The following is a 24,677-nucleotide window of genomic DNA, read 5'->3' on the forward strand; positions in this document are numbered from 1 at the left end:
CTAAGAACCCCAAGTCTTTGAAACTAGAGGCCTCATCATCAGCTGGAGCAGTTCCGCAGTGACTCTGTCACTGGGGAGGATGGCAATCCTGCAGTAGTAGCTCATGCTGCAAGGCTGAGTGCCACAAGATTCCCAAACTGGTACCCCAAACCTGAAAGATTCCTAGAGAACTGCTGGTCCTTTGTCCGCCAGAAAGCCTGGAAACACTGGCTCTTGCATCAAGAAAGAATCCTCGGCAGCAAGAAGGAAGCCACATAAGTAAAAAGGGAGCAATCTTTCTCCTGCCAGACCCATTTCTCAGGACTGTACCAGAAGGACTGCTTCACATTCAGAATGGTCTTCGACATCTATTAAGGTAGTCAGGACCCTTTTTCAGAAGAGGCTATGATGTGGGATTCTCCTCTGTATGCTGTGAATATGTTTTACTAGTAAAGAAGCTGCTTTGGCATATAGAAGGGCAGAATAGAGTTAGCAGGGAATGATAAACTGAATGCTGGGAGAAAGAAGGCAAAGTCAGGTAGATGCCATGTAGAAGGGCAGAATAGAGTTAGCAGGGAATGATAAACTGAATGCTGGGAGAGAGAAGGCAAAGTCAGGTAGATGCCATGTAGCTGGTGAAGGAGAAAGACACAGGAAACTTACCAGTATGCCACAGACTTGAAGCAATACACAGATTAATAGGAATGGTTAATTTAAGACCTAAGAGCTAGCTAGAAATGTACCTGTACCATGGGCCAAACAGTGTTGTAATTAATATAGTTTTGTGTGATTATTCAGCTCTGCGCAGCTGGGAAACAAACACGAATTCTCCATTTACACAGTTCTCTACTCAAGTGATTCCAAATTGTGTAAGTTAACTTTAAAACTAACCTTGATTCCCTTTAAAGATTTTATCCAATGAACATTTCCTGAGCTCACAGCTTCTCTCAGCCTCTCCGAGGCTGCTGGGACCACTCTCTCACCCACATTCATTCCTCAGGAGCACACTTTCCAACCTCCCTGGCAAACTGGAAAAGAGGATGAGCAGTAAGGCCAGCCATGAGGGCAAGCTCTTAAAATGGAGCTTTCCAAAAAGTAAAGGTCTGTTTATGATTTCACACCCCTCAAATGTCAAATGGCTATCTATAACTGTTCAGGAAGTTCTGACCTGGGCACTGAGCAGGAAGCAGGCTTCTGAAGAGCAAGCTTCCATAGTGCATAGTTCCCTAATTGGCTCTTCCAGTTTACTTGATGTGGGAGTCCCCTCCATATGCTGTGATTACCATTAGTGAATAAAGAAACTGCTTTGGACATACAGCAGAGTAGAACTTATGTAAGCAGGGAAAACTAAACTGAATGCTGGGAGAAGGGAAGAGTCAGAGAGAAGCCATGTAGCCCTGTTGGAGAAAGATGCCAGAACCTTGCCAGTAGGCCACGAGCCTCATGGTAAAATATAAAATAGTGGAGATGGGTTAATTCTAGATGTAAGAGCTATCTAGCAATATGCTTAAGTAATTGGCCAAACAGTGTTTTAAATAATGTACTTTCTGTGTGATTATTTTGGGGCTATATGGCTGGGAACCAACAAGTGGCCTCTCTTCATACTACAGTCACTGGGTGGAGTCTTGTTCTGAGCTTGTGGTTCAAGTTGTGTCATGGCTGACTGAGATGAGGGCTGTTGGATTTCCAGAATGCTATCTCTCTATCAAAGTCCTAGCCAGCAGAGTCGTGACCTGAGGAAGGTGGGCTAGCCTGGGAGGAGAGTCCTCCCTTCTGCACCTGGTTCTTTTAGGAGTTACTGTATGACCCTGATCAAATCAGTTGACGTTTAAGCGCTCTGTCTCCTCACTTATAACAGAGGTTTTGGCTCAAATGTTCCTATGGTCCTTATCATAATCATCATCTCTGGCACTGGACTTGGCCTTCTCTTCATGCCCTAGTATTAAATGCTGAAGAGACTGTCACAGGTGGGAGCTAGGCTTTCATCTGTTAGTGCCTTTAGTTTATACTGTAGTTATTTGATGACTTTTGTGGTCACACACTAATAACCTGAGGCCTGCATGCCATTCACTTGCTGGCTGTTGTTCTGACCCACTGACCAGCTTACCAACATATTTTCACAGATCAAATGCATCTGTGTAGTCATCTCCCTGGCCTCTTTCTGAGTTGCTGCTCTGCAGAATTTATCATCTCCGTATGTCAAAATCTCTCTGTCTGTTTCTCTCTGTCTCTCTTTCTGTCTCTTTGTCTGTGTGTGTCTCTCTCAAACACATGCACGCACACATCCAACTGACTACTTGACATATCTAAAAGGTGTATCAAGTACAACATATCCAAAATAAACTCTCTGGCACCTCCACACTGGAACTGAATGTCTCAAACCATGTTCTACTCACTGACAAATTTTGAAAAAATGGAAATTTCAGCCAGCTTAGAAGCTCTGCCTACAATGTGCAGCTATGATCCACCACTATTACTTTTTCCTTAGCCATCCCTCTACATCAAACCACCATTGTTTTTGGTTTGGAGGATGAATTCCTAGATGTTCTAGGTTTTATCCCTCCATAGCCAGAACATTCCTTTGAATAAGCGATATCACATTGCTAGTTTGCTGTCTCTAAGAGTTCTTCATCTAGTCGAGAGCAGAAGCCAAACTACTTAGAGAGGACGCTCATCAGCTCTCCATCACTTCCACAGATACCTGCGATGCAATCAGCTGGTAGAGGAAATGTTGATTGTGCCTTGCAGGTTCAGGGGCTTCAGACCATAGCCAGTTGACCCTATTGCTTTGGGCCTGTGGCTGCATAGTGCATCATAGAAGGACCATGTGACAGAGGAAGCTGGCTGACTTCATGGCAGGAAAGTCAAAGAGAATGACCAGTATGTCACAATCTCCTTTGAGGACACACCCACAAAGACTAAAATCTCTCACCAGCACCCACATTAAGTTTCACTGTCTTTGAGTACTGCCAAGCTGTAGATCAAATCCATGGGCCTTTGGGAGACATTTATCCAAACCATAGCAGAAGAAAACATGGCTCATGGAACCAGACCCCTATTACTTCTCTCTCTATATCTCCTTCTGCTCTTTCTATGTGTTTACTCTGTTCTAATTGCTGCACCTTCCTTGTCTCTTGACTAGGCCACACAGCTAACACTCATGCGTTGGTATTTCTACACCAGTCAGTACATCTGCCTGGAATGTTCTCTTCCAATTTCTTCCCCTCCTACAAGCCTCCACTCAGTTGTGATCTTCAAAATGAGACCCAACCAGGCTGACTTTCTTGTTCAGTATTAGCAGGCTCCATATGCTAATATATATTTGTCTTCTATCTCTATTATTCTCAATGTTATAAAAATACCATGTATCATATGCTTATTGTTTTATTGTTTATTATAATATTCTCTCCTCTAGTGAATAAGCTTTCTAAGGGCAGGAAACTATCTTTAATTCACTATAGATCTTAAAGTCCTACAAAGGTGCTTGATCCAAGCTAGGTGCTTACAGATGATTGAGTGAATTCAATAAGACCAGTGGTTAATTGTAAACGGGTGAAAGAAAAATTCACAGCTCCTCTCACTCTTACATAGGCACTCAACACACAGCACTCCTGATGCCTGCTATGTTTGGCTGAGGTTTTTACACACACTAAACAATTTGTCAGTAGACAGCAAACTTGATATCCTGATTCAACCCGCTTCCGACACTATCTACCTGGAAACAGTGCCAAATCCCACAAGACTCAGAACAGGCCCATAGGGATTGGAGTTAATTGCCAGCCCCCGGTCATGACCTGCGCTTCTGACTGACCAGCAATAAAACATGATTCTCAGGACTCCCTCTTCAGGTTTAATTAACTGCTGAGAGTAGATCACAAGACTCAGGGGAACACTTTAACTGTGTTAATTCACTTATTGTAAGGGATATTACAAGGGGCAGAAGTACACAACCAAGTAGAAGATATGTGCAAGTCAAGGTATGTTGGGAGAGGTGTGAAACTTCCACGCCTTCTCTGGCTACCCTCCAGGAACCTCTCCTTATTTAACCAAGCCAAAGCTTTCTGACCCCGTCCTTTGGGTCCTTTGGGACTTGTTTGTAGTCACAATTGATTGATTGATTAGCTGGCCATAAGTGATCATGATGTTCAATGCTCAGGTCCTCTCCTTTCCCCCCAGAGGTCAGAGTGTTGGAGATGAAAGTTCCATTCATCTAATCACACAGTTGGTTCCCCTAGCAACCAGCCCTTTTCTTGAGCCCAACCTGGATCCCACCAAGAATCACCTCATTAGAACAAAAGATGCTCCCGTAGCCTAGAAAATGCCAGGAGACTTAGGGGCTCAATGCTCTGCACGCCTATAACTCAGGGAATCACAGCAGTCTCAGGAGTTCCACGTCAGCAACCAGTTCAAGGACCAAATATTGGAACAGAATATTCTTCTAGCACCCCCATCTACAAAAATATTAGGAGTTCTTTCTCAGAAACCTAGGGCAGAGACCAACATAAGTATCTTATAATTTCACAGAATCGCACCAGGTAAATCTGTTTTCAAGAACTCAATAAGCAATTTGATATAGATTTATCCTGAAATTTGAGCATGCTTTCCAATTAAAACAAATCCTTGAAGGCATAAAGAAAAACTTAATTTTGTTGGTCCTGCTGTATGGAATGCATAAACATACAATTCTATAAGTGCACAAGCTCATCTAGAACTGAGCAGGCATATACCATGTCTATGATAACATGTGAAGCCCAGTGAAAACATTCTGAATTCAGAAAACAAAGTTTCTCCCATTTGGACTCCATTCGTAACATGGACATTTAGAAACTTGCAAGGCAATTGAAAGTTCAGATTTCCCCAGCACCATCCATCATTTTTCTGACGTTTAAATTACACAAACCAAATCCCCAATGGATGAGAATATGGCCATGTGGACTGTGGAGCCCTTCCCTCCCCTCAACGCCACACCATGGAGAACACCCTAAGCCCTCCATCCTCTCTCCCATGGTTTCACTCCCATCTCCCTTCTCTCAAAGTCTTATCCCCTAAAAAGAAGCATGGGGCCAATGGAGGTGGGCTCCCTCATGAGGTAATCTCCTGGTATGCCTTTAAAAGCCAGCTCTAAAGGCCTGCTCTGAGAAGCCTTCCTGAGGAAGTCTAGCAGAGCTGCTTCTCCTCGCTTCACACTCTCCTAAGACTGCTTATGCAGGAGTGGGGAGATCACACCCTGGGCTGTGAACATGCTTCCAGGCCGAGCTTTGCAGTGCAGGTCCTGGGAGATGGGTTTGCCTAAGTCATCTCTCCATCCTAAACCTCCAGGGCCGAGCAGACAGTGAATGCATAGCCCATTCCTGTCGCATTATGACCTTGTGAAATGAGTCATTGTCTGTGTTGTTGCCCAAGGAAGCAGCTTTTCCCTAAACCAGATGTGACATTTATAATGGTTCATGAAAAGATTCTAATCAGTGAGCTATAACACAGAGATTATTGGTTTAGCTTTTTAAGTTATTGTTGTCAAGAACACAGCAGCAAAGAAATCAGGCCAGCAGTCAGTTGAACATAAGACAAAATAGAAATCTGAATTTCAAAGGGTCCATGGTCATTCACCAGTTCCAAGTTCCTGCTGGCCAACTGTGCAGAGTCCGCCTAGGTCTGCTACTTTAGCCTCACCCAGAGAGACTGGGATCACCTCTTACCAAAATTACACTGGTCCACCACTTGCTTTCCACTGAAAACAACACAGACACCAGTCGAGAGTCTTCCTTCCTCTGCAGTTCTTAGGATCATTCCAGTTTCTTGGTATAGGAGACTCATTGCTTAATTGATAATTAAGGCTCATTACTTAACTGATGTCAAAATTCTTCTGTCATAACTGAGCCTAGATCTACATAGCTATCTACAACTCTCTCATATTTAGATATTGCCTTTTGGTTTGACTTTAGACATCTCCCAATAGGAACCTTATCAGAACTGTCCATCTCACTCCTGATTATGCTCAAGTCACTAGAACAGAATCCAAGTCACCTGAAGGACAGTTGCTGGAACAGGCTGGCTCCCACACTCAATGAGAAAGCCATTTCAGTGAAATTCTCTTTTGACAGCAGTACAAGAATTTCTGCTTTACTTCAGATACACCAGCACAGAGAAAAGTCCTACTCTTCTGCCGAGTAGTATTAGGAAGTATGTTCCCATTTCTATAAACTATTCAGCAGAGAACATTGGGAAAGGCGCAGAAGTCAATGATCAGCTTCCAGGTGGGGGGATAAAATAATTTTTTCTGTGAAATAGATGAGAGAACCAGAAGCTTCTTGGAACCCACACACATCAGAAGTTCGAGTTTGGTGATATCCTGGGAGAAGTCCACCTTTGGCTGGGAGAAGACAGCTCACATCAGTTAGAAGGGTTGCTAAGATACCACGCTGTCTGTTTAAAATCAGAGGCACAGCTCTCAGCAGAGTGATGTTGTTCCCCAGGGGACATTTGGCTATCTATGTCTGGAGACATTTTTGGCTGTCACAATTCAAGAGGTGCTGCTGGCATCTGGTGGGTAGAGGCCAAGGTTGCTGCTAAACATCCTACAACCCACAGAACCAGCGTAACAACAAACAAGAATCCTGTGCAAGAAGGCAAGTATGCAAGATAAAAGAACCATAGCACAGAGAATAAAGTGCAAGATAGAAAATCATAACAATTAGAACAGAGCGTTCATGAAGGACAGATTCAGCTTTGGACACAAGCCAGGGAGTCAACAGGATCAAGCAAAAGAGAAACAGCTCAGAGGTGTGGGCTGCATTTTTACATAAGCTAACAGTGCAACAAGGGGAACAGGAGCCACATTAGATCGGTTCAGAGAGAGGAGTCCACTTGAGAAATCTTATGAGATCTGTTTAAAAGAAAGCATCCTTTATTTCATCAATGTGCGTCTAGAACAAGGCTTCCAGAGGCCAGAATTATGCCTTGGAGTGTGAAATAAAAAAATGGCTCCTCTTGGTCTTAAAAACGTCAGACCCTAAAGGGCTTTTTCGGTGGCTCAACTTTGCAGCGTGGGTGGCAGCCGTCAAGCCAGGGAAGGTTGACATACGGAGTACAACATTGGCTCACATGCCTACTTATCTCGGTCAGCCCAGAAACACTGTGTCAGCCTGGGTCCTCTGAGAACCAGACAGCAAGACAGCTTTGGATGTGCAAGACATTTGTTTGGGGAAGAAACTGTGAAAGGAAAGTGAAGGAAACCGGAGGGCCCGCAGACAGCTGTGCCAGCCTGGTCTCTGGCGAAGGTGAGGGGAAGGATGCTGGGAAGGTGAGGAGGAGGAGGCAGAAGAAACAGTGAAGTTGAGGAAAGCTCAGAGAGCCATCTCAGGTGGCTTCAAGCAAAAACCACTCCCAGGAGTAAAAGTGTATTCCTACAAGGACCACAAGTGGTGTCTCTGCCATACTCAACCATGGCGGGGGCATAGCCAAAGGAAATGGCCTTGGGGCTAAAAACAGCAATGAACTCCAGAGAGCTGCCTGTAGCTCTTGGTCATCCACACCTCAAAAGCAGAGAACTGAGAGGCACTCTCCCTACCCCCAGTTCTGGAGCTGGACTTGTGGTACCTCAGGATCAAAACCACGTTTGGGAAAGACAACCTCCTCCAGCTTTCCCTATACTCTCTTTTCCACAGGATTCCATTAGCATCTTTTAATAACATCAAGAAGTGCTTATGCACAAGCAGTGGAACCTGAGCATGAATTCCTAGAACCATGTAAAAAGCCAGCTTGGCAGTGCCTGCCTGCAAACCCAGGGCAAGGGGATGGAGATAAGAGAATCTCAAGGGCTTATTAGACAAGTCTACAGGTCTGTGAGCTTTGTGTTCAGTAAGAGACCTTGCCTCAACAGTGAGAAGAGAGATAAAGAAAGACACCCAGCATGAACATCTGGCCTCCTGGTGTAAGTACCTGCACGCGCGCGCGCACACACACACACACACACACACACACAATAAGTTTTAAAAGAAGGCAATTCTAACTTCATCCTAGCATGACTTTTTTGACAGGGCAAGGGGTATTTCCAGCCTATAGCAGTAAGGCAAGGCTCAGTGTATCCAGGCTAGCTGGTAATGAGACTCAGCCAGGACAGAGGGAAAGGGGGCAGGGATTCTAGAGATGCAGAACCATGAACAGTTGAAATAAATGGTCCCTGTCTTTAGCTTTTAATTCTTACAAAGACTATTTGACATTTGTTTCTCTTCAATGGTCACTTTGATGACTGAGAGATTATTCTGGTCTGTATTCATTGATGGGTCCCCCATTCTTACCACAAAGATAGTATTGTTGAAGAACAGTACAGCTGCTACAAAATGGGGTCTGTCACAGCAAACATAGCATCCCACTACACAGAGTGATTTGTGGCCAGAGAATTATCTCTACAGTTGGTCCTAGAGGGGCACAGTCAGAGTTGCGCCATTGTTAACCCTTTGACCTATAATAAAACTCTTTTTGAACAAGAGAAAGAGGTTGGGGATGGTATGTGTGTTTGATGTGCATATGACGTATGTGGCATTTGGATAAACATGGGTGTGTGTGAGAGTGGGCTCAGTGCATATTTATGGATAGGTGGTATGTATATGCAACCGGGTGGGGTCATGATTGTGTGTGAGTCATACATACAGGTATATTTATATGTGGATGTAGGGGAAGCCCAGCCAATCACCTTGCTTGAAGGACGGGATCCCCTGAGGTTATTTTTTATTTATAAAGATTGCGGGCATGCTCCCCGCGGCCCCTTCTGTTTTTCTGTTTTCCGCGGGAACCTCGGTTTTGTAAGTCCTCCCCTTATTAAAGCTAAATATTTTATAATAAATTCTGTCGGCCGTTCTTTTACGCCATAACAATTTGGGGCCCAATGTGGGGCTCGAACCCATGACCCTGAGATTAAGACTCTCATGCTCTACCGACTGAGCTAGCCGGGTAGCAGGATGCAGCCCGCCGCTCTATACAACATGTGGATAGCATATATGTCTATGTATCTGGAATGTGGGAGTGAGTAAAATGTATAAATGTATGCATGCACATGTGTAAGGGTGTGTGGTAGGGTCTGTGCGTATGGATACAAGGGTAGTATGGGTATCTTTCCATGAGAGTAGATGATGTGAAAGAGTTGGCTGAGTGGGTAGTGAGGATACAGGTAGATGGGCACAGGTGTGTGTGAATGGATGGATGATGTACAAGTGTGTTTGCGCATATATAAGCAAGTGGTATGTGTGTATGATTTAGTGGATGGTTAGCACATGAGTGTGTATGTGGTAAGGTAGGTGGGTGCTGTGTGTGGGTTTGTACGAGGATGGCTGGGTAGTTGGTATATTGGTATGGATGTGTGTATGTGGGTGGGTAATGTGTGTTTGTACAAATTGGGGTTGTTATGTGGTATGTGCACATAGGTAAGGGTATGGGAGGAGCTAATGATGTGTGCATGGTTGGATATGTAGATGGGTGCACTACAAAGGAGTCTGTGGGGGAAGCTTAAGAAAGTAATTGAAGTATTTCTTATGGATTAACTTACTGGAACAACATAAAGTCTAATCACGGGCCTAAATGAGAGGTTCTACTGCTGGTGAGGCGTGGCCTGAACTTGTGCCTGGGAAGAATAATAGAAAGGTAGGATAACAGGAAGTACTTTCCCTGCATTAGAAAATTGGGCATGGTTCACCTCTTCCTACTTCTCAGCATCAAAAGAAAGAAAAACAGTCTCAAGAATTGAAAATAAGTAGGAATAGGGCAAAGCAATAGAGCATATAAGGTGTTTTTATGGAGGACAGAGGAGGTTGTAACCTGCTGTCTTTGATTTCTCCAGCCTTCCCTATTCTGTACTTTCCCCATTGTTTCTACACTTGAGCCAAAACATAAGACAGGACTATGTTACTGAAATTCTCTTGCCTTTTCAGGTACATAGACTTCAGCGACACTTCTAGAAGACTAATGGTGTGGAAATGTCAGCTGTTTCTCTATAACCCTGATCTGCAAGCAGATGTATCTTCCAGAAAACATGATTTCAGTCAGCCATGCTCAACAATGTATGATGGGGTCCTAAACGCCTTCCCTGACTTGATAAGGCCTGACCACATCCACAGTTTGTGATGCATGGATATAGGAACTGTATGCTGAAGACTGAGCAGCTGGAAAACAAACTAGGAAGTATAGCTTACAGTCGATACTCTCAGAAAAGCAAGGCCAGCAGATATTTCCATTCCAAAGAGAAGGTATGACAGGTACGCATCTGATCCTAGACAATACTAGGCTAGGTTTGTAGTTAAGAGACATGAGCTCTTCTCCAACTATCCAGACTGCGCTCAAGGCCTGCAGAATACTACTTCCCACCAGCCCGAGCTGTGACATAGAGACTCACTTAGTACAATATGCCAGGGAATCTTAAGGATCTTTTTGAGAACTGTGGGTCAGCCAAGACTACCAACCAACATGCAGGATTTAGACAGGGTGCAAGACAGATGCACAGGCCCATAAATTACCCCATTTCTGTTCACACATGAAGTATTCTCATTATGGACTATTCATAGGATCATGATATTCATAGGTCATGAGGACCTGAGATGTTGTATGGTTTTCTGTGGCTTGAAAAAAGAGGAATCTAAACTTTAGGATTCACCAATCAACTTGTATGGAATGAAATGGATCAGGACCATAGTACATATCTGAAGCACAATTAATAAAAGATCAGGGTCAGAAATTGGGGTTCAACCTGAAGATCTGAAAAGCAAAACAATCAGCCACTGGCTCTTAGCCCGACCACAGTCTAAAATGGCGATCCTGCCTCCAGGAACCTCAGAATGAGACTGTATCTGTGAGCTTCCTCCCCCCCCCCATCTTATATTCCTCTCTAGGGCTGGGATTAAAGGCGTGCACCACTGGGATTAAAGACATAAACCACCTGATTTGTATGCCAACTAGTGTGGCTATTGGGATTCAAGGTGTGTGTTATTATAAACTGGTCTATAAGGGTGACCAGTGAAACTGTTTTACTCTCAGATCTTCAGGCATTCTTTATTTATTAAAATACAATTAAAATACCACTCCATGTCTAGTACAGCCAAAATGTTCCAAAATTTCCAAAAGACTCCCCTACTTCTGTCACTCTTCCTTGGAATTCTGCTTTTAGTGAGGAGAGAGAGCAGGGCCTGGAACTTATCCACAGATCAGGAATAGCTTGCCATTAGACTACAAGTCAGAGCCTCTTTCTACCCCCATTAGGTCTCTTATAATACAAATGGAGAAGTCCCATTCTCTGGCAAGGTCCAAGCAGTTAAGCTAGGAAACAGAAACTACCTTACGGTGGTCTCCATGGGAACAGAAGCAAACAGAACTGATTCCAAGCCTGTAGAAGAGATATCAGGAGCTCCCTCACCATGCTGCCTGTTCCTGAACCAGAGTATATGCCACCCTGACAACCACACAACCACACAGCCAGAGAAAAACATGTACAGACAAAAGGATCCTCAAACAGCATTGACCTATACAAGATACACAAGATCTGGCTATCAGTAACTCAGAGGGCTGGAACTTTTCTGGGTACCTCTGAGATCACCCAATAATTTTATGCAGAGGAATAAGCATTTTACAGAAGTTAAAGCACTGATCTATGGCCACTGGCTTTATAAGTAAAGCCAAAGACCATGGTAGGACTCAGTGAAAACAGTGCACTCATGAGAAGGCTACAGAAGGATTAATCTGCTTTAAATACAAATTGTTTACATGAAATATGAAAACGAACAGTTGTCTGGGTCATCACAAGCATTGGCCACCTCCTGCAGATAGCATGAGTTTAAGCCGGTATCAGTTATCAGGGGTCATGTTCTTCTAAGACTCCATGGGCCATCAGGAGAAGATGCAGCATCTCAATAGCCCAATCGTAGTTTTCATCCTCCCTTCCCGTCTGGACCTCACCCAAAGAGGCATCCATCTCAGTGCCAAGTAAGACTGGGAAATATCCTCTCCATGGGATAAAGCCAGGGGACTCCTAAGGAAACTCCAGTTTCTCTTGGAGCTTGCAAGCTAATGGGCTATTTCCATCTGCCATGTTCTCTCTTCCAGCATTCCCCTCCTCTCATTGAAGAATACAGAAAATCCCTTGGCTCTGGTCTATTCAGAAGAACCAAGTTGGCTTGTTCAGAGTAGCCTCAGGCTTCCTTAAGCCTGTAGTTGTAGAAATGGGAATATCATAGGTGTTTTGGCTTAATACTGCCAGGTCTTCTCTTACTGACTGATCCTTCCTGGCATTTTTCTGAATTTGAACTCCCGTTTCTCATTCTGAATTTATCAACAACTTCATGCAGCTATCATCTTCACTATGCTTGCTTCCACCTTGCTGATTGTTAAGCAGAGGTGATGGGAGTGGAAAGGGAAGAAGACCAGCTCTTTCGCTTGCTCCATTATAGAGCAGGGATGATATGTGTGCATGTAATGGGTACATGTACGTCTACCATGAACCAATACGAAGACCACAAGATTCTCAGGATGGATTTTCTCTTGGCTTAGTGCAGTTCCGAGGCAAAACAGATATTTGAAAGGGATGTGTTTATGGCATAGTAATAATACAAGCCAGCACCTGTCACAGTGTGTAGACCAAAGAGGATGTGACTTGTGTCAGCTTGACACAATCTGACATTGTTTTGTTTTTTTTTTTTTCAGGATACTGCCCTAAGTACGTCCTTCATTATGTCAAGGAACCATGTATTTCTAGAAGTCTCCCAGTTCAGCCATAAAGGTCAATATTCTACAAAGGACCAGGCTTCTGTTTGGCTTTGTACCGTTAGACCCTAATACTTAGATTTTTCCCACTGACTTACTTTGTCCCACAATGTTTCTTCAGAGTGATAATGTGATTCTGCACACTCTGAGTAAGAGTGGGAACAGAATAGTAGCTGGGGTTATGGGACTATCTTTCATCAGATTGTGAGGTAAATCTTAGCTTCCCTCTTAACAATCACAGAGGAACGACTCCAGACAGAGGGTATAATCTGCTTTGCAGAGGGCCTCAGTCACTATCTGCATATGACTTTACAGAAGATTCCACACCACTTTTGTCTCCAATGTCCCTTTGCAAGGACCTATGATCCTGAAAACATGTTTTCAGGAAGCCATGGATACAAAGTTCTTTTCAGAAGGTCCCTGGTATGGCTGACTGAGGAGGGAGAGGGAGGTTATACAATTCTGGTATCATCATAATAATGACATGTTAAAGTGCTCACAGTCACTCAGGGATCCAATCAAAGCTCCTCTATTCACAGCCTGGATTTTTCCAGAGGAAAAGCTCACGTAGAATATAGCAGCTAAGACAACTAGAATTCTGCCATCTCTTAAATACATTCAGAAGTTCAGTGACACACTAGACTCAGTGAAAACATGTTAAAGGGCAGAAATTATTTTGTTTCCGGGAAGGGTGGAATACCAAAAACCATCTACTCCTGTTCCATGGTAAGACTGTTTATCAGCTGAGAGAGACAAAGCAGGGCACTGAAAACAGACCTTACAGGTTCCAAAGGCTGTCCTGCTGCCCCTGTGTTTGTTGTTAGCAACAAACCCCATAGCCTCTGTAAGGCACTGGCAGCATTCCTTTAAAGACCAGCAGGTTCACTCATGCCTTTCTTTCCTAATCACCTCTTCCGGAGGTCTAAGATGTGGCTTCTTCCATCTGAGCTGTTCCAGAGGCCTCCCAACGGCAATGTTCATCCTCAATCCATTCTACAAGCTTCTACAAGAATGAGACTCAATGATATAAACCATGGTCCATACCCCATCTCATGAATTACATCAATCATGGTCTATCAATTCTAGAATAATAACCAAAATGCCCTTCAGAAACTATTTTCATTTTCTGACTCCTGCACAGCAGGCTGGCAGCCTCATCTTGGGCTCTACTCAAGTAGGAGAATGAGCCCTCAGATTTCCCACTGAAGTCCTATAGGGAACAGAAGACTAAACAGGTCCGTTTGTGTTTATAAAACATGGTGCTGGTATAGATATCCAACATTTGCAAAGACAGCTAAGGTTGCACACTTGTGGGGGGCTAATGTGTCAGCAACAAAATAGCTGACATTGGCTGTCCAGGGAACCCAGAAGTAAACAGTGACACAGTCTGTTATGTAACTATTTCTGGCAAAAGCCGACTGTGTGAAGGTTTTATATAAGTGTGAACTCTCAGGTCAGAAGTCTTAGCCCTGGCCATTGCCTCTGTCTTCACCAGTCTTTCTGTTTCTATCTGCCTGTAGCTCTGTGTCTCTACTTCCTTGCAGCCTGTGTGTCATTGGGCCTATGTGCCTATGCCAAGTCTGTGTGCAGCTCTTGGGTGCCACTGTATACCTGCCTGGGGGGCTGTATAATGATGAATAAAATGTCTTTTCTTCCTAAAAACCCCTCAAAGTCTCTTCAACCTCTTCCCCTCCCTTGGCCTGCCTCCTCTCTTGGCCTCAGAGCTTGAACCCCACACATACCCTATTTGTCCTGTCTATTTTGCCTCTCTTAATTACCGTTACATTTCTATGAAGAGATACCATGACCAAAGCAGCATATAAGACAAAGTATTTAACTGGGCTTGCTTATAGTTTCAGATGGTTAGTCTTCGACTATCATGGCAGGAACCATGGCAGCCAGACAGGCACTGGAGCAATAGCTGAGAGCTAACATCTGATCCACAAGCACATAGCAGAAAAAGAGAAAGGTTGAACCTGTCATGGGCTTTTGAAGTCTCAAAGCCCACCCTCAGTGACACACCTCCTCCAATGAGGTGATACTTCCTAATTCTTCTTAAGCAGTCTACCAATTGGAATCCAGACATTCATTTATAAGACAATGGGGGCCATTCTCATTCAAACCACCATACTGCTCCCTGCTTCCCTGCGCCTTAGAACATTTCTGCCCCTCCTCTTTTCAGGTCTTTACTCAGCCGTCACTGTCACAGAGCTTGCTGGCAAGATCAAGCCTCCTTATAGGCCAGCATGGAAGCGTATCTCCCATCCTTATCTTCTTCTGAATTGTGATGTTACAATGAAATAAATGTCAGTCTGATGCATATGTTTCTCTTGCTCCATGCAAGACCTCTTGTCCTCCATAACCCAACAGCCATGACCTGCTGCAAGAGACTATGCTATGGAAATGACGAGGTATAAATAAAAACGATGTCACCTTGTAACTCTTCTAGCTTGAGAACCCAGTGTTACCTTCCCCATGGGAAACACAGTCTGTTCAAGTGTCACTTGGTCATGTTTAACTAACCCTTGTGCCATCTATATGTTCCTATCCTCAGTACAATATTTTACTTCTTGTGAATAACAAAATTCCTGCTTGTGTCACTACAGTTCTCGGTTACGGGCACAGGGGCATGACTCTAAATTTCAAATAGTTCAGGTCCCTCTAACAACACCCCGATTCCATATGCTGAGTCATTTCAATTTCTATTAGGTCAACAGCCACTTTAGGGCCACGTCCATGTTTACAGAGTGTCTCATGCTCTCGGGTGTGTCTGTTGGGATGTGTGTTTCACAGATGCTCAGTTCCAGCGCTGAGCTGTGATTATGTCTGGTTGGCAGTTCACAGCTAGTGCTGACTGATGTTCATGAGCCCTAGAATGAAACTCATCTCTAAGTATTCTCTATACATTGCCATCTTCTACTAACAAAACCATTTTCAGGTTTCCTGCTCACTCTAAAAATGAGTGAACTGATGGCCAAAACAACCCAGGGACACAGACATTTTTAAGAATTTGGGGGGAGGGGTGATCAAAAGGATATAAAACTAGGCTTACTCCTTGTACAGGTATGAGTTGGGCTGTAGCTAGGCTGACTCCTAGTACAGGTATGAGTTGGGCTGTGGTCTCATTCATTACCATTTATTCACCCACTCACTCAACAAATACTCTGGCACTATGGTGGGAACTGAGGATATGCTGGAGAGCAGAATGTAGGGACCGAGGATATGATGGGGAACAGAATGTAGGGACCGAGGATATGATGGGGAACAGAATGTAGGGACCGAGGATATGATGGGGAACAGAATGTAGGGACCGAGGATATGATGGGGAACAGAATGTAGGGACCGAGGATATGATGGGGATCAGAATGTAGGGACCGAGGATATGATGGGGAACAGAATGTAGGGACCGAGGATATGATGGGGAACAGAATGTAGGGACCGAGGATATGATGGGGAACAGAATGTAGGGACCGAGGATATGATGGGGAACAGAATGTAGGGACCGAGGATATGATGGGGAACAGAATGTAGGGACCGAGGATATGATGGGGAACAGAATGTAGGGACCGAGGATATGATGGGGAACAGAATGTAGGGACCGAGGATATGATGGGGAACAGAATGTAGGGACCGAGGATATGATGGGGAACAGAATGTAGCGGCTGAGGATATGATGGAGAACAGAATGATGCAGCTTTATGGTCTGCTGAATATGGAAGAAAATACGCATAAAATCAATACATAAACTCACAGTGTTACAAAGAGAAGCCTGGCACTGAGGTCTTGCATAATAAACAAGGTCTAGTCTACTTTAAAGCAGCAAGAAGGTTCTACAGAGAAAGTAATATTTTTGCCAAGCTCTGAAGGAAAAAAAAGATGTTTCATGGAAAAAAATATGTAGGAAGATCAGAATTTTTATGGGTGAGTAAAGCTGTTGAGGAAAGAGGGAAAAGAAGCCTTTCTGAGGAACTAAGATTGACCAGAGAGACCAAAGCCAAGGACTGGAGAGAAAGCAACATGGTTCAGGATGAGATCGCAGCCTTGTGGACTTTGTCCAAGTTGGATTTGGTTTTAAAATCAATTGGAGGTCCACACAATCTGGTGATATTTCAGTCTTTTGTTAAGCAAAAAATGAGGGTAAAGGTAAGTCATAAAGCATATGATAATTGTTCTCCTTACTGAAGTCTCAGGCTAACTCTCAGGAGCAGTGAAACAACATTTTAAATTTGCCAAAAAGCAAGTAAACAAAGCAAACAAACAAAAACAAAAAACAAAATACTAACAAATGAGTTCAAGAACAGCCACTCAGACCATTCCCGAGTCTCTGTCTCTTGAAAAGCCCAATATTCTGTTTTTCTAGAGCTTGGACTCCAGTGCCCAGTCCGAATGTCACTTATCATTTCCCAGGACCATGCAAGCAGCCATTGCAATCAATGGCCTGTGTCCTGATGCATTGATTCATTTTGGCCTTTGCAGGGGTCTCTCTGCACAGTGTCCCTGCTTGTTAAAGGCAGTGTGCTGCTCATAATGATCACGTCTTCCACTCACCCAGCACATTGCCCAGGGGTGTCTCAAAGCATTTTGCAAACATTTAATTAAGTTAGTTTAGTGGCTGCAGGAGAGTTCCAGCCTCTGGGCACCAAGGGTTCTGGATAGGAAGGGAATCGTGAGAGACAAGTGACAGTTTTGTCTCTGGTGACCCCTGGCTTTGGGGTAGAAGAGAGTGGGTGGCTGTACAGGGAATTTCTACCTTGCCAAGAAAGATTTACGCATGAATGGGCACGTATGGTACAGGTTCCTGCCATGTGCCAATATGGAGAACACCAAGGCTCAAGGCTGCAATTGGAAGCTCCAGTTGGTGCACTAGAAGGGCAAAGTTATGAGGCAAGAAGAAGGGTTTGCCATCTGGAGCTGAACCTTTGAGAGTAGCTAAACTGAGGCTGTGTTTGTGTGCATGCACTCATGAGTGTGCTCACGCATGTGTGTGTGTGTGTGTGTGTGTGTGTGTGTGCGCGCGCGCGTGCGTGTGTGTGTGTGTGTATTCATGTATGCATTCAGGGGAATGAGTGACTTTGTGGTTGCCAGAGGATGATGAAGCTCCAAGAGCAGGATATGTGTTTGAATATCTACAAGGTAATCACAAGTATGTTTTGACTTCACATTCACCTCTAGGTCAGAATTTCTTTCTGCTCCATTCTCAGAGTTACCTTTATATGCTTTTGAATAAAGGACCAGAAATCCAGCTACTGGAATTGTATCTGTACCTATTTTATCACCCTGCCTGCTGGAAGGCTCAGGAAACTAAGGCTTTAGAAATAAGCAACACATTCTAAGGCTTGGGCTCTTGACCATGGCATAAATGACAAGCACAGATGCTCTCAGGACCTAGAGTTACACTGCAAGATCATCATCAGGAGTGGGAGAACAGAGCAAGGCCAGGCCCTAAGGTGACGGCAGCCCTGATCAGCTCCCAGGCCTGGAAGGTCCAACAACATCCAAAGGTGCTAATATCCACTGTTCCTGACAGCTTGGCTTGTCAGCAGCCACAGGCCATCTGTGGACTGACACTTGAGTTCAGTGACAGGAAGAATGGGTGTTTTCCATCTTCCCCCTCTCTCCAGCTGCAGGCAGCTGCAGACAGATGGCAGCCATTCACAAGCAGACAGGGTACCAGACTGATGGGCCTCAAACCCTGAAGCCAAGGTGAGGAAAGCCTAGCTCATAGGCTGAAAAGAGTCCCAAGAACATTGAGCTATGAGATCATGCTACTAAAATCCTCACCTCTTAAAGACTGCTGAACAAGTCCATGTACCTTGAACCCCACCCAAAACGTTACAATGTGGTTCCTTAGAAAAACAAAAAGACCTATGCACACCACTAACTTTCCAAAGCAGAAAATCCAAAGTCCAAGTCCGCATGCATCCTCAGTGGGGTCAAAAGGGAAGAAGAAAGCAAATAATTTCCTAGTTTGGTGAACCTATCATTTTGAAGCAGATGAATGTCTCAATTCATCAGAACTTACAAAAAGTCCTGTTGCAGAAAGGAATGGGTGGATTGTTTCCTGCTAATTTCTATCACCATGGCAAAGACATATCTGAGTCAGTACAGTACCATCTTGTCTTCCTCCTTCAACAATGAGGACCATCTTTTCCTGGTCACCTACACATAAGCATCCTTCTCTGTTGCTGTTCTGCTAGAGGTGGGGATGAGTTCTATTATGACAGCAGTTCTTAAGTTTTCCCTTGTTGCTCTCTAACCTAGGTTTCTGGCTGTTCTGTCGAATGGGAAACAAGAAGGTATCCATACCTGGAACCCGTTCTACAGGCTGGCAAATTGAGACCTGGAGAATACCTTGAACCAACCAAATACACTTCAAAAAGCCCTAAAACAAAGCTTGTCACTTCTCAGCTCTCAGCATACAGGGAGGCTGATATGGAGACCCCTGGAGGGGGAAGCTGCCTTCTGAAGCTCTGCTCCATGGAGCTTGGAAGCTGTGAGCACAGATGCTATTTCAGTGGCTGGTACAGGGTATCCGGGCATTAGAACTGCTAGGTAGCAAGCAGGAGCAGGTGACAGCTCCTTAAAGCCATCTCCTCGGTGTTCCAGTCTTCGGGGTTGTGACTGAGGGGCCTCATGAGATGCGCAGAGAGGCAGACAAGACTGGAGCAGAGTGCGAGAATCTCATCCCACTTGGGACCACTGACTGATCTCACACTGTCCAGCTCCGGGCAACTAAAAAGGCAAGCAATACCTGTCTTCATCCAAGAGCCTGCTGGTGTCATTGGCCAGTTCTGAATGCCAACAGGATGTGATCTGACCTTATTAATATGCCAATCACTTAAAGGGACTGAGAGCCACATGATAGCTGAAGTGGAAAAGGAAGTATCGGCAAAGGGGTAATGAAGCCTTTCAATAATCAGATGCCTAGACGTTGTTCCTAACTCTTAGTGGATCTGGGGTTTAAGTCTCAGCCAACCTGCCAGAATACTCAACACTGGCAGGGAGTAGGGACAGAAATCATCAAAATTGGCTAAAAGTTCCTTATGCCCTCGTCTCAGACCCAAGGACCTTCCTGAAGTAAAATCTACGAAGGGAAAAGGGGCCTGCGGAAAAGGAAGGTGTCTTAAGGTGATGGGAATTTCCCAGCCAAGCCCAGGGCCTTCCTTGGGAAACCTGTTTAAGATGTATGTGGCCAGGCCACAAATCCAGGTTCACAGATCTGTGCACACCTCCATCCTCATAGCAAGTCCCTGTTCAGCGCATAGGAGAGAAGACCCCTGAAGACCTGGGGTAAGGGGAACACACAATAATAAAGGTCTACAGAGTAGAAAAGTAGGCTTAAAAACCAAGTCTTTCCACTACCCAAGCCTCTGCAACTTTTAGAGCCTATCCCCCCTCCCCGCCTAGAAGCCATGGTACCATTCTCAGAGCTAAAATAGCTGGATGGAAGATGAGTTTTCACCCAAATGCTGCATTCCATGGACAGTGGTTTTGAACCACAGACAAATGGTCTGGACGCCATCAAAATGACCTGAGGTGCTCAGTATTTATCAATATTCTTGTCTAAGGGGCACTTTGCACTTCAATCTGAGCTCCTCTCTCCAGGTGGCTCTGATGCAAATATCCAGCCGCCTTAACTTCCTGTTTCTCCACTCTATTTACCTTCCCACCTATCCCCAGATTCAAGGTCACAAAGGCTCCTAGGAGTGAGGACTTGGCTCAGTGGGAAAACATTTGCCTATCAAGGGCCTATGTTTCAATATTGCACAAACACACACACACACACACCAAAACGCTCTTTTAACAGACCCCAATGTTTCCTTCCGCCTAGGACAACCAATCTAGCTTTGTCATTCTCACCCTGGAGGTCCAGAGTCTCAGGACTGTGCTTCTTAGCATGATGCATTGCCAACTACATCCCTGTCCTTTCTTGAGTGTGAGCTCAATCGTCTGCCCCTACACTGTCTTCCCACTCTAGAGATTCTATCTAGCAAAACAATTGATGAGCATCTGCCTCCCCCTGGGAGGTACGAGGCAACAACAGCATTAACCTAAAAATGATTCTAAGTTGAAAAGGTGTTTTTGTGAAGAAATGAAAAGCTACAGAATGCCATGGTACAGATGCCTAACCAGGGCAAGATTTTGTGAACGCATTTGCCTGCTTCTCCATGCTGGGAAAGTAAATGGCTAACGAGCTGGTGTTAACTACATGGCAGGAAAAGCGGGATTTAAAATAAAGAAAAAAAACTAAGAAAAAAGTTCGAAGACGTTGAAGTAAGTAAATGAAGTGAGACATGAGGAGGCACAGGACTCCTGGGCCCAGATGGGTTCCAGGTTCGGATCCTGCTGGAGGCCTCGGCTATGCTCTTTCCCTTCATTCCACTTTTGCTTTTCCTCATTCCTAATCCAGGTCTTTCAGGTAAGAGCATCCCTCAGGGTAGGGAGCAGAACCTGCATCCCAGTGCAAAGGTAACGCCGGGCTGATGTCTGTCTATCCTATTCTCTCAAAAAGAACCTGCAGCTTGCCTGTCAAGCCCGCCCTCATACTCAGGGTTCAAGAGCTGAAGTGTAGGCTCCTCTCATGTAGCCGGTTTTAGGGAAAATGTATCTGTAAGCTCCCTACTAGTGCAGGTGAATCGTCCTTTAGGGTGCTAGCCTATTCCTAAAGGAAACCTTCGCTCCAATGGTTACTTTGAGGTGAGGTGGGTTGTAACCTCAGCAGCCTCAGCCCACTGGGCTCCCTCCCTCCCTGTCCTTGTCCTTGAGACAGCCCTGAAGGATGCTGAGACCCTGTTCTTCACCCATCCCCCAACCCCTTCCTGGAGAAGGTCCTAATCCAGGCCCCACAAGCACATTGGAAGGAGCAATCAGTCTATGGTGAGTTTTCTGGACTCTCAGGAAAGTTTATCTTTTTTCGGAGGCTCAGAGGCACCCACCTGGCTCCCTCTACCAGGCTCAAGAAGGTACTGAGCCCTGGGCAGTGCCTGTGGCCTCCCCCCCCCAGTATGCTGGAGACTCCAGAAGAGGAAAAGGACACCCTCCCAACTTTGAATTTGCAAGCCCCAAATGACATCTGGGAACTTGGTTTTCAGAATCTCTTTTCTGAAAAATACAATTCAAAACTTAGGGTGTTGCATAAAATTTCCAAATTAATTAAAACTTTTATTTAATATTTAATATGACAAATGGGATATCTTTCTTTTTAAATTCAATCTTCTCTTCTTTCATCCCAATAAACTTCAATTTATTTTCTAATTTTCTATGATAGCTTACAAGTACCTTAGAAAATTATGTTTAAAAGAAAGGGGGAAACCTGAACTAAGGGAATCTGAATATAAAATAAAAAAATTGGGTGTTTTACTTAAGAATATGTATATATGAGGGTTAAGAATCTTAACATTCATGTCTGTACATATGTAAGGGAATTTCGGTTTAAGCTAATGTTTAACAGAAAACATGTATCTCAATTTGCAACAAGAGAAAAAAAATTTTTAAAGGAAGAAATGCCCCTACAGGATGAGGTTTAGTGTTGAAGACCCAGAGACCCTTTGATACTGCCTAAAATGTTGGTGAGCCTTCCCCAGCCCCTTCAGCATTGTGTGAAAGATGCCTGCAGGCATGGTCCTCTGCTTGCAGAGGGCTCCAATGCAATTACCAACCCTATTAAGACGTGCTGGATTTTGCACGGAGTCTAGCAGACCGACTGGGGAGGATTGCCGCATCTTACCTGGTCACTGCAGATTTATTTTTCCCACATAAGCAAGTGCTGTGCAAAGGAGCACAGCATTACCATCCCTTCCCAGGGTAGGGACTCTAGACTCCAGTAGATTCCCCAACCTTTCCTGGACCGATCAAATGTGTTAGGGGAAATCCATGCCTCTGATGCGATGTCAGGAGTAGGAAGGAGAAAGTGGGAGATCCCTGTATTTCAAAGGCACAATCTGCCCATTTGGTAGAAGGATAAAGAAAGGGCAGGAGGTGGTGGAAGGATTGTGTTAAGACAAAAAATGCAGTAGCGAATTCATGAAAGGGTGAGAAGGGATGCAGAGAGGAACTGAGGGGAGGGTTGTGAAGGGAGGAAAAGAGGAGAGAAGAGAGCATTTGGGAAGAGAGAAAAGATAGGAAGGAGGCAAGCAAAAAGCACGGGAAACAGAGACGCAGAGATTCGGAAAAACCGAGACCAGTACAGGATGCCAGTTCGTGTTGCAGGTCCCAACAGAAGCGCAAGAAGGCTTTTGCACCCCAGAGTTTAAGCACCTCTTCTGTCACCCCTGGGACCACAACTAGCCAATGCCAGCTGTGCCTTTCACATAATCAGCAGCGTCTTGCAGCACGGTGCAGATCTCGAACCCAGCTCTCCGGAAGGGAACAAATCGCGTGCTGTGGGCATCTGTGTGCTTGTGAGCCAGTTGGCTAGTGAGTGCGTGCGTGTGTGTGTGTGTGTGTGTGTGTGTGTGTGTGTGTGTGTGTGTGTGCTGTGTGCGTGCACGCGGCAAGCCTACCTTTACTCACATGCCTCTCGCACTCCCTCTTTTCCTCCTTGCCTCTCCCTCTTCCCCTTCTGCCCTAGCAGCGTGCACCGCACCATCGCCCTGAGAGAGAAACACCCTTTTTTTCCTGGGTACCTGGGATGAAGAGCAGGGCAGTGGTGGCCGAGAAGACGATCCAGTAGACGGGATGGTACATCTCGAGGCTGTGGCGCGCGGTGGCCCGGCTAGCTCCTGCTGTTGCTGCTGCTGCTACTGCTGCTGCTGCTGCTACCCGAGGCTGCTTCCTCTGTGCTGAATTCTGAGCAGGTTTAAATCCAATGTTTGCAAAGGGAGGGAGAGAGCAGAAGAGAGAGAGAGCGCGCGCGAGATGGGAGCAGGCAGACAGCGTCTCTGATTTTTTTTTTTCTTGCACGTACACACACACACAACTGGTAAGAATCATCAGCACCAATCTTCACTGGGCACCCAGCAGACCACCTCCAAGGCACGCATTGGCTCCACTCACTCTCCTGAGCGACAACGGGAGACTTTCCTGTTGGGAAAGGCTCCACTCCCAGGGGAGTTGAAGCCTGCCCCTTGTGCACCCCCTCACCGCGCAGCAGTACTGCTGGGATCTGTGTGAGCATGCCAGTGTGCCTCGCATGGGCACACCCGCTCCTAGGAGGGTAGCGGGAGGGATCTGATACCTTCCCCTTCTTAGGTCTTACCCCAGCCGGGCTCAGGACACAAGGAAGAGGAAAAGGCTGTTTTCTGGTAGAAATCGACAAATGCCCATGCCAAGGCCTTATCGTTCCCCCTTCCTGGTCTCCAGGCCAGGATGTAGCCAGGACTGCAAGTCACAGAAAGCCCAGATGTTATTCAAAAGCACCATGTCCCCATGCCCACCAGCAAGAGTACTTGAAAAGCACCCCAGCTCCCCAATAGGAAGACGGGCATATTCGGGTTTTTTTCTCACCAAAGATACAGGGAATTGGCCAGCTCCCCATAATTAGAGCACTCGGGAATTCTATCAAGACAAAAGACCCAAACAATTTCCATGATCCCAGCATGCTTAGTCAGAGACATAGCCAGTTTTAAGACTAAAGGTAGAATAAACTTGCAGAAGTCCTCAGACGGGGAAGTGTCACAGTGACTCTTGTAACTTTGGCCGTCCTTTTTTTTTTCTTTAACCTTTTGTACCATGGTCCAGTTTGCCTCCATGAAATGACAGTTTATAGGAACCATAATTCTACAGCTCAGAATGCAGGCAAAGCACTTGCTCCATTCAGCCTTCCTCAGAAGGGAAGTGTCACACTGCGGGCATGCCACGTGCACTTTAAGAACCGGCAATGGGAACAGCAGTGGGGTGCTCTCCAAAGACCCCCGTGTTTGCTGGCATTCCTCCCTAGCTCTGTGCATATGTTCCACTGCTGATGTGTGAGTGGTTTTCCAGGTAACATTCTTCTTCCTTCCTGGCTGCTGCTGTGA

General features: G+C 45.2%; 1 protein-coding gene across 4 annotated transcripts in view; it reads right to left on the reverse strand.

Annotated features, from left to right (window-relative positions):
- Positions 1-23,929, reverse strand: part of LOC142846261 (opioid-binding protein/cell adhesion molecule) — a 1,121,841-nt gene extending 1,097,912 nt beyond the window's left edge. For 2 of the 4 annotated variants that reach the window (XM_075966469.1, XM_075966468.1), the window contains exon 1: positions 23,346-23,796. In XM_075966469.1, coding sequence (XP_075822584.1) covers positions 23,346-23,652 — 307 coding nt within the window. In that variant the 5' untranslated portion in view covers positions 23,653-23,796. Of the gene's footprint in view, positions 1-23,345 lie in introns of all 4 variants that reach the window. The other 2 variants (XM_075966471.1, XM_075966470.1) reach the window with 2 other exon arrangements.
- Positions 23,930-24,677: the final 748 nt, after the last annotated feature.

Source organism: Microtus pennsylvanicus, chromosome 3, assembly GCF_037038515.1.
Source record: "Microtus pennsylvanicus isolate mMicPen1 chromosome 3, mMicPen1.hap1, whole genome shotgun sequence".
NCBI classification, from domain to species: Eukaryota; Metazoa; Chordata; class Mammalia; order Rodentia; family Cricetidae; genus Microtus; species Microtus pennsylvanicus.